Source organism: Hyposmocoma kahamanoa, unplaced genomic scaffold, assembly GCF_003589595.1.
Source record: "Hyposmocoma kahamanoa isolate Upper Pololo Valley unplaced genomic scaffold, ASM358959v1 92, whole genome shotgun sequence".
NCBI classification, from domain to species: Eukaryota; Metazoa; Arthropoda; class Insecta; order Lepidoptera; family Cosmopterigidae; genus Hyposmocoma; species Hyposmocoma kahamanoa.
The window spans coordinates 19,477,553-19,489,192 of record NW_020654748.1 but is presented as its reverse complement, the minus strand read 5'-3'; the positions used below and the strand labels follow the sequence as shown (position 1 = coordinate 19,489,192).

At 36.6% G+C, this 11,640-nt stretch overlaps 1 protein-coding gene across 1 annotated transcript in view; it reads right to left on the bottom strand.

The window, feature by feature from the left end:
* Positions 1-3,477: 3,477 nt before the first annotated feature.
* LOC113236934 (odorant receptor 49b-like) overlaps positions 3,478-11,640 on the bottom strand; it is a 10,112-nt gene continuing 1,949 nt past the window's right edge. The window contains exons 2-6 of the mRNA XM_026473160.1: positions 7,450-8,184; positions 6,084-6,183; positions 5,386-5,481; positions 3,609-3,764; positions 3,478-3,540 (exon numbers count right to left, since the gene is read on the bottom strand). Of these exons, the coding sequence (XP_026328945.1) occupies positions 3,478-3,540; positions 3,609-3,764; positions 5,386-5,481; positions 6,084-6,183; positions 7,450-8,184 (1,150 nt within the window). The remainder of the gene's footprint in view (positions 3,541-3,608; positions 3,765-5,385; positions 5,482-6,083; positions 6,184-7,449; positions 8,185-11,640) is intronic.

The following is an 11,640-nucleotide window of genomic DNA, read 5'->3' as shown; positions in this document are numbered from 1 at the left end:
TCTACCATGAGATTACAGTGACAGTTATTGCTAGCGACTGCGTAAAACTTTTATGTACAAAATGTTGTTTCTTCTTGTGACCGCTAAAGGCGCTGTATAATTTGCCATACAAAATTGTGAAATATTTGCGGTGTCGCTAGCGACAATTGTCACTGTAAACTCGTGGTAGAGGCACAGAACGTACTTTGAAAAATGAATGATTTGATCGTTTTCTGTACATGTGCCTCGTACGGGCGCGGTGGCCGCGCGACTGCAGCGCGGCTAACAGCGGCTAAATTGAACGCGCTCTATTAACGTTGTTTGTTTACAGTACATAAATTCAACCTTCTTTTATCTTTCCTCTAAATATGCCCATGACTACAGATTATTAATAAATAAATTTTCGAGAGTAGGTACAATGAAATGCAATTTTGAGTTTCCTAAATTTTATTTTGTTATAATTTCAAAATGTACAACAAGTGAAAATAAAACGTTAATAGGTATGTTGTTTGTTAATTTAATAAGATTATCGAGTTCTTAGGTTTTCGCGATTGTTACACTTAGGAAATGAAACTATTTTTCCGGATTTAAATCGCGTATATTTGTTTTTTCAAACAGTCAACCGTGACCATGGGATCTGTAAAGGGCCCTTAACATCGGTATGTTTGAAAAAACAAATATACGCGATTTAAATCCGGAAAAATAGTTTCATTTCCTATTCATAAGATTATTTCCCTAATAAAGCGTGATAAGATATATGTTTAAATGTGCGCTTACCAAATAACACCGCTTACGTATTTTGGAGTATTTTTTTAAATTACTCCAGGAAAAGGGACTAAAACTGCATATATTTTAGTGTACAAGAAACTTTGTAATAGATGGAAAGAAAAAAATGGCAGATTTTTATAGTTACAGTTTCTACACAAATAAATTTTTCGTATACGTTTTGAGTTCCTTAATTGTTTATATTATTACCTGCTTAAGCTGATGGCTCTATAGCCAATGCTCAATAAATAGATAATAAATTGTGTACAAGATTTAGAAGAGTTAAGCTATTCTTAGTAGGTACCTATGGACCGACATCTTCTAGCATGGTAAGCTAGAAGACGTCGGTTCGAATCCGGCCGGATCGAAGGAATTTTTTCTGAGTGTTCGATCTTTGTATTAATAATTATAACAAACTAGTGGAGTAATTTCACAAAAAATAATTGAATATCAATTCAATAAAAATTTAAAAATAATTGTTTTTTTATCTCACTAGCTCGGAAAGGCTTTATTATTATTTCAAGAAATCTGGGCTCAGAAGTGTTTTTTTCCATGCTGGAGTGGATAAAGTTTTTGAAATTCGAACTTGACGATGGACTGTGGATGAAAAAAAAACATTGTGACACATTCAACTACGCGATATGTCGTACATTATTTATGTAAGTAACATAAATCCGTTGGTATATTTTATTCTTGTTATTGTTGACATTAAATTGACAACGATAACTAATTTTGTTTATTAAATTATTTTTGATTTATGAAGGAATAAAACTGATTTGTTAAAGATCAACTGTTTTCTTTCGTCTACTATTTTCCTCGCCATAGTGAGGTGAAAAGTTGTGTGTTTCGCTCGGCAGGAAAGTTGTTTTGCGTTTCGTGACCTTAGAATAATAACGCATACAATGATAGTTTCATATCAAACGAACTGTCACAAGTGAGGCAAAAACCAAATTCATGTAGGCGTAAGCAACTTGTAACTACGCTCGTCGGCACGCACACAAATATACAAATAATGATGCCATGGAATAACATTTCCCTCAAAAGTGGGGAAATTGTATCTTGCTTAACTCATCATTAAGTTAAAGGTGCCTACAGATTTGCCCGACATTGTCGATCAGGTGCCTACAGATATGCTCGGTTTTGTCGATGAAAAACGAATATAGCACTTATTTGTAAATCCAAGATGGCGGACACGATTTTTCAAAATATGCTATATGGGTATCCTTTTCGAGGTATTTGGGGATGCTCATTACGAATATGGCACTCATTTCTAAATCCAAGATGGCGGACACGAGTTTTCAAATAAATGCAATATGGGTATCATTTTCGAGGTACTTGGGGGTGCTCATTACGAATATGGCACTCATTTGTAAATCCAAGATGGCGGGCACGATTTTTCAAATAATGGCAAGTTGGGTATCGTTTTCGAGGTATTTGGGGGTGCTCATTACGAATATTGCTTTTATTTGAACTGTCGTGTTTGCCATCTTGGATTTAGAAATGAGTCTCATATTTGTATTGAACATTCCCAAACATCTCGAAAACGATACCCAACTTGCCATTATTCGAAAAATCGCGCCCGCCATCTTGGATTTAGAAATAAGTGCCATATTCGAAACCTAAAACCGAAAATGCCATAAGCAAACATAAAAGAAAATAACTGTTAAAATAGATTAAAAAATCGCTTAAGAATGCTCCCCTTTTAAGAAAATAAAATATTTTAATATAAAATATTTCGCTTGAGTTACGAAAAGAAAGACATATATTAAGCTATCAAAGTTGTACTGGTGGTGCCAACACTATAGTAGAAACAAATATATACTGTAAATTTGTTGCAATATGTGCTCCAATTCAAATAAAATTAATATAAATATAATTATTCAATAAAGCATGAACGCAGAGCCGTTAAAAGTATTATAAAATAATTAAGTGTCCCAATCACTTACAGGAGTTAACGAAAACATTTAATGTTTATTCGAGTAAATATTAGTTCAAAATGCGCAAATAAATCGAAATTACAGGCACCACTAAAATTTACGTAATATAATTATTTTGATACAGAATAGCAAAATGGGGAGAAAAAAATTCGTTACTTTGCAACACTTTCGTATCTTGTTGCCGCGAAATTATTTTTCTGTTTTAGTGAATATTTACATAAAAGTATGAGTTGAAACGCATTACTTACTTGTGGAATGCGATGTTAGTGTCTATTTTGTTTGTCTGTTGTATTTTTACACCCATTTACCGCACATTTCGTCATTTTTAGCAAAAAATTTTGGAGCTGTTCGCGGTGCAATATGACCTTGAGCACTAACAGCCCTTCGCGCTCCTGGGACGCGTTTGGAACCCTCTAACTTGCCTCACTTAGCGTGTGCGGGCTAGGTTTCTATGCGTTATTATTCTAAGTTCGTGACTTGAAACCCTCGCTACGCTAAGGATTCTGTTTTTGAATCAATCTTAGTGACCTTCGCTTGCTCAGGTTACAATACAACACTTAGCAGGTCAAACAAGAACTTAGCAGCCTTGCATAACTAACAACTATTGTGTTGGTTATATAATTTTTATTGATATTCACGCTTGATTTTGACTTGAGTACAGATGAAAAATAAAAACCGACCATTTTTAACTTGAACATGAGTTGAACGGTGTCTTGCTAGGCGACGTTAGGTAAGTCAATTTAAAACTATTGTTACACAGTCGAATCAAATGATCACATAATTTCAGAACGGACAGCTATTCGTGCGGTTTATTAGTTTTACTTAACAGCGTGTAAAAACTGTAAGTCCCTTTGATGACCTGTAAAGATCGAGAACGTCCGTTTGAAATTTTGCAATTTGAATATTTATTACAAAACCAGTACTTACCCCAATAAAAGTACTTAAAGTCATTTCATTGTAAGGCCCAGCTTTGAATATTAATCTTTTAGTAGTCAATACACACAGCAGGGCTGCCTCTTTTTGAACTCTAAGATCTGCTGCCGTCCAATCACTTTCGAAAATCCCGTAGCTTACATTCAAACTCTAAAACAAGTAGTTGGATTTGTGTACCTCATATGTGCAGTAAAGATGATGGTTAATAAATCTACTTTTTATGCCGCCATATGACACGTATATTTACGCGACTAAACTGTATTGAATATGTGCATTGTTATTTGCTTTTATTTAGCCTACACCGAGAATTAAGAGAACTGTTAAAAGTAAACTAATTTAAATTGCAAATTACGTGATTATTTACGGGGACTTTTTTCAATTATTTATATGTGGCATTTGAAATCAAATACTGTTGTAACTGAAAATTGTGGAATTAAGCGGAAACTAAGAGTGCTGGTGAAATTACAGGCACATGGAACTTTTCACCTTATGTCTCAGGGTGACGGGCGCAGTGAGCATCTTTGAGATTTAAAGCTACGAGTGGCACTGCAACTGTTGTCGCTTACCATCAGGCGCACGTTTTGTTCGTCCCGTCTCTTAGTATCATAAAAAAAATAAAATTGTGAAGATACAATTTTAAAAAATACAGAATGGAATCAATAAATTATAATATTCTCGTTTATGAATGGATAACTAAATATTATGTGTAAATAAAAATAATCACATTAATCGCAAAAGATCCATTAACTTTTTTTTTAAATTTTCAAATCGTGTTTTCTCAATGCCACAATTTTGAGTTAGGACAGTATTTAGCTTCGTGTGCGGTGTATTAATTTGGACTTTGTGTACCAGTTATTGACGTTCTTTGGGAATTTCTCTAGCTCATAATTTTTGTTAATAAGCAATTTATATTTATAAAATATACTTATTATTATTATTTTATGATAGTAAGTGATGGGACAAACAAGTTGTGCACCTGGTGATAAGTTGTTCTGTTCACAGAAGTTGCAGTGCAACTTGGAGCTTTAAACCCCAGTGGTCTGAGCGGTACTGACACTGCGTCAATCTAAACTACAGATCAACAAGTCCATGTGCCTGTAATTTCTCCAGCACCCTTACCCTTCAAAACCGGAATACAGTACTACAGTATATATTTATATACTACCGTAATACAGAAACAGATAAGTCAGTACCTATTTCCCTGAACAAACGATTAGTAGCAGTAGAGCTCCTTGTGGAAGAGTTCGTCCAGGGAAGTACTGCCAGCTATTTCTGCTGCCAAGCAGTAATGTTAACATCACTGCGTTCCTGTTTTGAAGGGTAAGGGTGGTGGTTAAATTATAGGCACATGGGACTTGACAACTTATGTCTCAGGGTGACGGGCGCAGTGATAGTGCCCCTCAGATCTTTGCGATTTAAAGCTCTGATTGGCACTGCAACTGTTTTGGACATGCGTGTAGTTTACTATCAGGCGCACGACGTATTCGCGCCATCACTTGACATTACAAAAAAAACATAAGTGGCAGTACCTACTACTCTGAACGAACTCTTTTAAAAGGAACTCTATTGTCACGAAAAAGCGAGCCAACTTCTAAAGTAGGTAGGTAAGCTAGACCGTGCAAACTGTAGAAATAACTATTCGTGTATTATATTGAAATACATATAAGGATGAAAGCTCATAAAACTCTTTAGTAATGCATTAAACCTAAACCCACTCTTTTACGGTGCCCGGCTGTGAGATGTATATGAATTAATATAATACAGTACATACCTGAACTGTGACTTCATTAGTGTGCCAATAGTAAAACAGCAATTGAATAAAACACGCTATTAAATACATAAAGTTGAGTACGGCCTTATCTTTATCCTGAAAGAAAATTGGTTTTAAACTTACTTAATTTTTATTTATTGAAATTCACCAACAGTTGATACATTCGGTTACTACAACAGTTTACACACATTCGACAGTGTATTACAATTAAAATGCTTAACCAAATGTAGGTGAACATGCTACGACATGAGTATAAAAATTAAGACAATTGTTTATTAATTTACTGTAACAAATTAAGTTATACGTTACAAATAACATTCACTTATATGCCAAAAATTGCAATATTGAGTTCCTAAAGCGATAGGCAATGAAATTTTAAAAATTAAAATAGCATAATCATTTTTTGTGTAATTTTAAAGGTACACCAAGGGATCCTACTCCGCACGACGTACCATTTTGTTGCACACACCATTTCTTTTCTGTATGTAGTACGTCCACCGAGGTAACTTAATTAATAGAGCATTATAGTGCATGCCATCGATACGATACGAAGAAGCTGCATAATGCACATAAGAACAATAATTCAGTGAACGAATAAAGAAGAACATCAAAGTGAGCAGTCTAAACAGATCAAACAGGGCTATCTACGGACGGGACGGGAATGGAGGAGGCTACTGACATATAAATTCCCATAATACCTGAAATATTTCGATAATACTAAATCCAAGATTCACAGACACATTAACAAGATATGTGAACATTATTGGCGATATGAGAGCATTGAATGTTTTTTGGTACCTGAAACAGAACACTAGACTATATAAGAGCCGAAATCATATTCTGGTAGACCTAATACGTAACACAATATCGTCATCCTAAGTAGTGTCGTTATATAAGTAAAGATAATTTTATAACACGATAAGTCATATATAATTCAGACAAACATAACAAATGACATAGTGAGCATTACTGCGTTCCGGTTTTGAAGGGAAAGGCCACAAATTCACTGCCCCGTATCTTTCTACATTAGTTTTCATTATAGTCACCCTCCTTACTGACCTTAGGGTATACGAGAAGGTATTGTGCCCTTTACAACAGGGTTGTCACAGACCTCTGTCACTTGACTTCATCCGGTTCTTTGAGAGGCTAGTGCCTCGGGTGAGTCGCCCAGGGCGCACGTACAGTACCCTCCCTATTTTCCAGATAGGTACCGGAGCTGTAGGCACGCTCACTTCCCGTTGCGCATTGCACAACTAGCGGTTGCCACCGCTAAGCCGTCGACTCTGAGTCCACTACCAAATCTCCTCATTGGTGGCGGAGCTGTAAGGCACGCTCACTTCCCGACGCCGAAAAACGACGTCTCTCTAGTTCCCAAAAACCTAGGCGGCTGGAGGGACCGGAGATGACAGTTGCAGTGTTCTGCGATAATGTCCGGACATAGCTTCCAACTTAAAGGGCAACACACGTGCCCCGCGCGTCTCCTCGCTTCAGGCACTCAACTAAACCGCTGCTAAGACGCGCTAGCTGCCCATGAGATGAACGCCCCGGCCACACACCACGGGGGCAGACAAACATGTCCATCTCTGCAGCTAACCACAAACCCCAGCGAGTACATACATACCCAAGTCCGGATCCTTCAGAGACGGGCGTCTTTCGGGCAAAGGCGTATCACTGGCGGAGGGCTTGGCCCGGACACCCGCTATACCCTGGTCTTGCCCTTAAGCCCGTAGTCTCTCCGGAAAATCCTATCTCTCGGGTCGGTAGATACGGGCAACACAAATTCACAGTGGTGTATCCAACACAAGACACAATGTACATGCAAACCTTGTATGCCCCGCTCGCTGAACGCACCACACCGTTTCGAATTTGCTGCCTGACGGTGCTGTTGAAATTACAGGGACACGGGACTTGTCACCTTAATTATGTCTCAGGGTAACGTGCGCTGTTGCAGTGCTCCTCAGATCTTTGCGATTTAAAGCTCTGAGACAATGCAACTGCTATCGCTTTACACCAGACGTGCGACGAAAACACAATATTTTCTTTAGAGCTAACTCTACTACTTACTTGATTAGCATGATATAATGTTGATGAAAATCGGCAATGTTTTTGTGACTAATTTCGCTGTTATTGCCATCAATTAGATTTGTGCAGTAGTGTTTTGCAATTTTCAGCTGACCGTTGAAAAATATGATTACAGCCACGACAAGTGTATCCCATCCCACTATATAACAACCTATTAAATAAGCCATCATGTTTTGAAGAGCTCCATAGGCATAAGGTTGTTCGCTAAAAGGTGCATAGACATCGAACATGACAAATTTTTCTACGTTTGACTCCTTTTCTGGGTTCTGATAAAATTCAGATATTAACCAATTGCACATGACTAATGACATAGTCCAGAAAAGGTATGTTACATAGCGGTTATAATTTATATAATTATTGACGAGATTATTTACGACGCGATCCTTTCCAGACAATTGCTTTTGTTCAAGACTACCAATGTAAGTGATGAAATCTTCCCAAAGATTATAGTTTTTGAGGAAGTGAGCTGCCTTTATTACGCCGATGTGAAATGGGGCGTAGCGAAGGAGGATGTTTAACGAATAATTGTCAAATTTAATAATAATTCTGACATATTGGCTGAACAAAAGAGCAACTGTGATGTAAAAAAGAGCTCGTTTAATAATTGCGCCAATAGATCGAATCGGATGCCACAAGCCGGTTAGAGACATTAAGTAAAGATGCGGTGCAATTGACGGGTATTTAGGATCTTCTAAGATTTTTAGAATTTTTCTCAGTCTATTAGAATTTTTATCAGACATCTTGGACAGGATCGTTTCTGAGCAGGGTGCGTGGTGGTATGAATATCATCAAATTTTGAAGATTTTTTATAAGGGGTGGACGATAAATTATTGAAGTAAAATGGAATTGTAAAGAATTTAATCAACACATAGCATATGGATAATAACAGGGCAAGTTTTGATACCCTTTTTGGGGGCACGGGAGGTGTTATCAAGTTAGCCAAGTTTACATATCACATAATAATAATTGACTTTACTATGAAATTGATACGGTGAAAAAGGATAAACAAATTGTTTCTCTCGTGTGTACGGGCGAGCTAACAGGCAAGTTATATCTTTAGTCATCTGATAATTTTGACGAGGTAATTAAAACACGAAGTCAAACATCTTTAGCTCAAAAAAGGAGTTGGAATCAGTGGTGTGAAGTAAATTTTCGTTCTAATTTGAAATGGTTTATTTAAAATTCTTTTGAATAAGGGTAATTTTTACGGAGAATTTAAGTTCTGCTAAAGCATTCTGTTCCCAAATTTTTTTCTTTAATCAAAGTTATTTTCTGTATCTCCTAAACCCCAAATGTTATGTTTTGGTGTTCCGGGATTATTAATTTATTACTAAAACCATTTTGTATCCCAGTAGTTAGTACTGTACATTTGATCCTTTGATTTTTCACGGTTTAAATCTAGAAAACCGAACATTACAGAATCGACTTCGGACTCTTTTGGCATGTTATGGCTAATGCCTCGTAGTAAATTTTGTGAAACACGAGAGTGTATTCCTAGTACAAAGAATTCCCTAGTTTGACCGTAATTATTGTGATATTACAAAACATTGCACTGCAGTACTATTTTTCCAACTAATAGTGATGTTTTACTTTTTATGGAAGTAAATCAAAATTGATTTAGAACAGAAATTGATCTGGTTTCTTACACCGCAACAGCATTGCTGAAAAACATATAATAAACTTGGCTCCGTTTTTACCGACTGCGAGAAAGTAAAAAATTAATACCTTTTATGGTATGAATTTTTTTAAGAACGTAGGAGGACGTAACCTTGTTTATTTTATTTGTTTTTGTAACGTTTTACATGAATAACAGTTATTTCATCGTTTTACCTTGATACAGGAGCGTTTGTTTTCGACACCTGTCTATTACCATAGCTATTAGAGTGGTTAACACGGCGACTTATAGCAGCAAACGCGCGTTCATGAAACGCGCGATTGCATCGCTACACTTGCTATTTATAGGCGATTGCGTATATGCAAACACGCGACGCGCGCATGTGTAAAGGTAGACGATTAGCGACTGCATCGCTACTGCATCACGTTTGCATCGCTGCTATAAGTCGCCCTGTGTATTCTCTCTTAAGGTTTTATTCTAGAACTCTACTCAATGCTCAAGTCAGGATTGCACTGGAAACACAAGCACTGGAAATACGACCCTAATGGCAGGGACTTGAGTATGATTTCGAGTGCTTTAAACCATACTCAAATCCTGACTTGAGCATTGAGTAGAGTTTTAGAATACGACTCTTAGACTGCGTACAGTTGATGCCCTAAGCTACCTGATCTCTTAACAGGCTATTTGGTTTTGTGAAGAAAGATGTTTAACAAACCTAAAATTAATTTTGATATGACTTCCTGATTGCATCATTAGTGAATGACGTTTTAAGTTTATATGACATACTCGTAAATATTACATTGTGTACAGGTGGAGTATTTAATATGTTTGCTTATTAACTTAATGGTTGAGAAGTGATTCCATTGGTTTTAAAAATTGCCAGTCGCGAAGATTGGATTATGTAGAATGTACCAAGCAATTTCAGTATTGCAAGATTATTTTGATTCAATAGGTAAATGTACCAGACCAAATTCTTCAATTTCTACACCGAGCAAAGTGTCTTCAGGACCTTTAAGGCGAAAGGTAATATAATGAACCAAATAGAGCCTATTAAGACATTTTTGTCACAAATATCAAAAGTTTTTCAGTAATGTGGTAATTTATTATTTCTCAATATATACAAAATATATAAGGAAATTGATAGAACATAGAGCTTGGGTGTGGGAAACAGATGTCCAAATTAGAGGTATGTCTTGTGATAAGGCACTCTTGCAGTTTTTTTTTATATTGAGCATTGTCTATAGAATCATCAAGACACATCAGTAAGAATTTACTATTAATTTATTTATTAACTAGAAATTACAAATAGTTAGAAAACGCAAAACCAAGTATCCTACTAATGTAAAAGAGAGAGGTTCCCTCTTTACCGTGGGATGAGGTTACCAATAGAGCCATGTGAAACTCCAAATTGTTGTTCAGAAGATTTATTTTTCACCTTGTGAGCAGTTGTTCCCAAGAAGGGACTTGGGCCAATGACATCTAGCGGTTTCTTAGGGAACTAATAGTGAACAATCTGGCTTAAGGGCGTCTAATACATAAAGTGGGTTTGTTATAGTCTCCCGCTCTGGCCCCGAAGACGCCTCGGCGAGAGGGACTGAACTCTTCTAGATTTTCTTGGGTCGTCTTCCTCCACTCGTGGGTTTAGGATGTACAGTCTTTACGATGAACTGCTTCCTTGGGCTTCTCGTAGATACTTCAACTATCACTTCGCATATCGGCCACCTCGCTAGTCCACTTGCATATTCCATGGGATGCTCTTTCTCTTTCTCCCCCTAGACGTTAACAGAGACGTTAACAGCCCCTACAGCATGGCTGCTGGCGTCGAATCGATTGACAGACATGTTTGGTTTTTTCAACTTCTTTGACGGAACTGTGGTAGTCACTCGGCCGGATTTAATAACGTATCTCGATCTTGAAGGCCCACCGTTAGTCGCCAGTTTGTAAAGGAAGATGGTTCTCTCTTCCGTGGGATGAGGTTACCAATACAGCCAAGTGAAACTCCAATTCACTAAGAATTAATTAGTGTAAAAACTGTAATCTAAACCCGCCACCTTCAATTTTGTAGAAGTAAATAAGCGCCATTACGTAATGTTTTTTTGGCTTTATTTAACGTAGTGTATAAATTGATATCTTTGCATTACTTATTCGTAAAGATGAAAGGGCATTAAGGACTGATTGGTGATTAACATAACCGCCCCATATAATTTTTACATAGGTCAGTTTTATCTGAAAAACATAAACCTGGGAGCTTAATTGTTGCATATTTTATTTTATTTTATTTTATTATATTTCACAAGTAGGTCTTGTTTAACAGATGTGAACTATTTAGATATACATAATATATATTGAATAAAGCTGTGCGCGTTAATTTAAATGTGCCATAGCACCCACGGAAGAAAATAGCACCTTTCTAACATTAGATTTTTACAAATTCATTGTAGCAATAATTTCAAATTAAGAAAGAAGTTAAGACAGGTTTACGGTGTCAATGCTGTGGAGTGAAAATTTTTGAAATAATAGGGGTTAAAGTATGAAATTGCCGATTTGTACTGAAAATC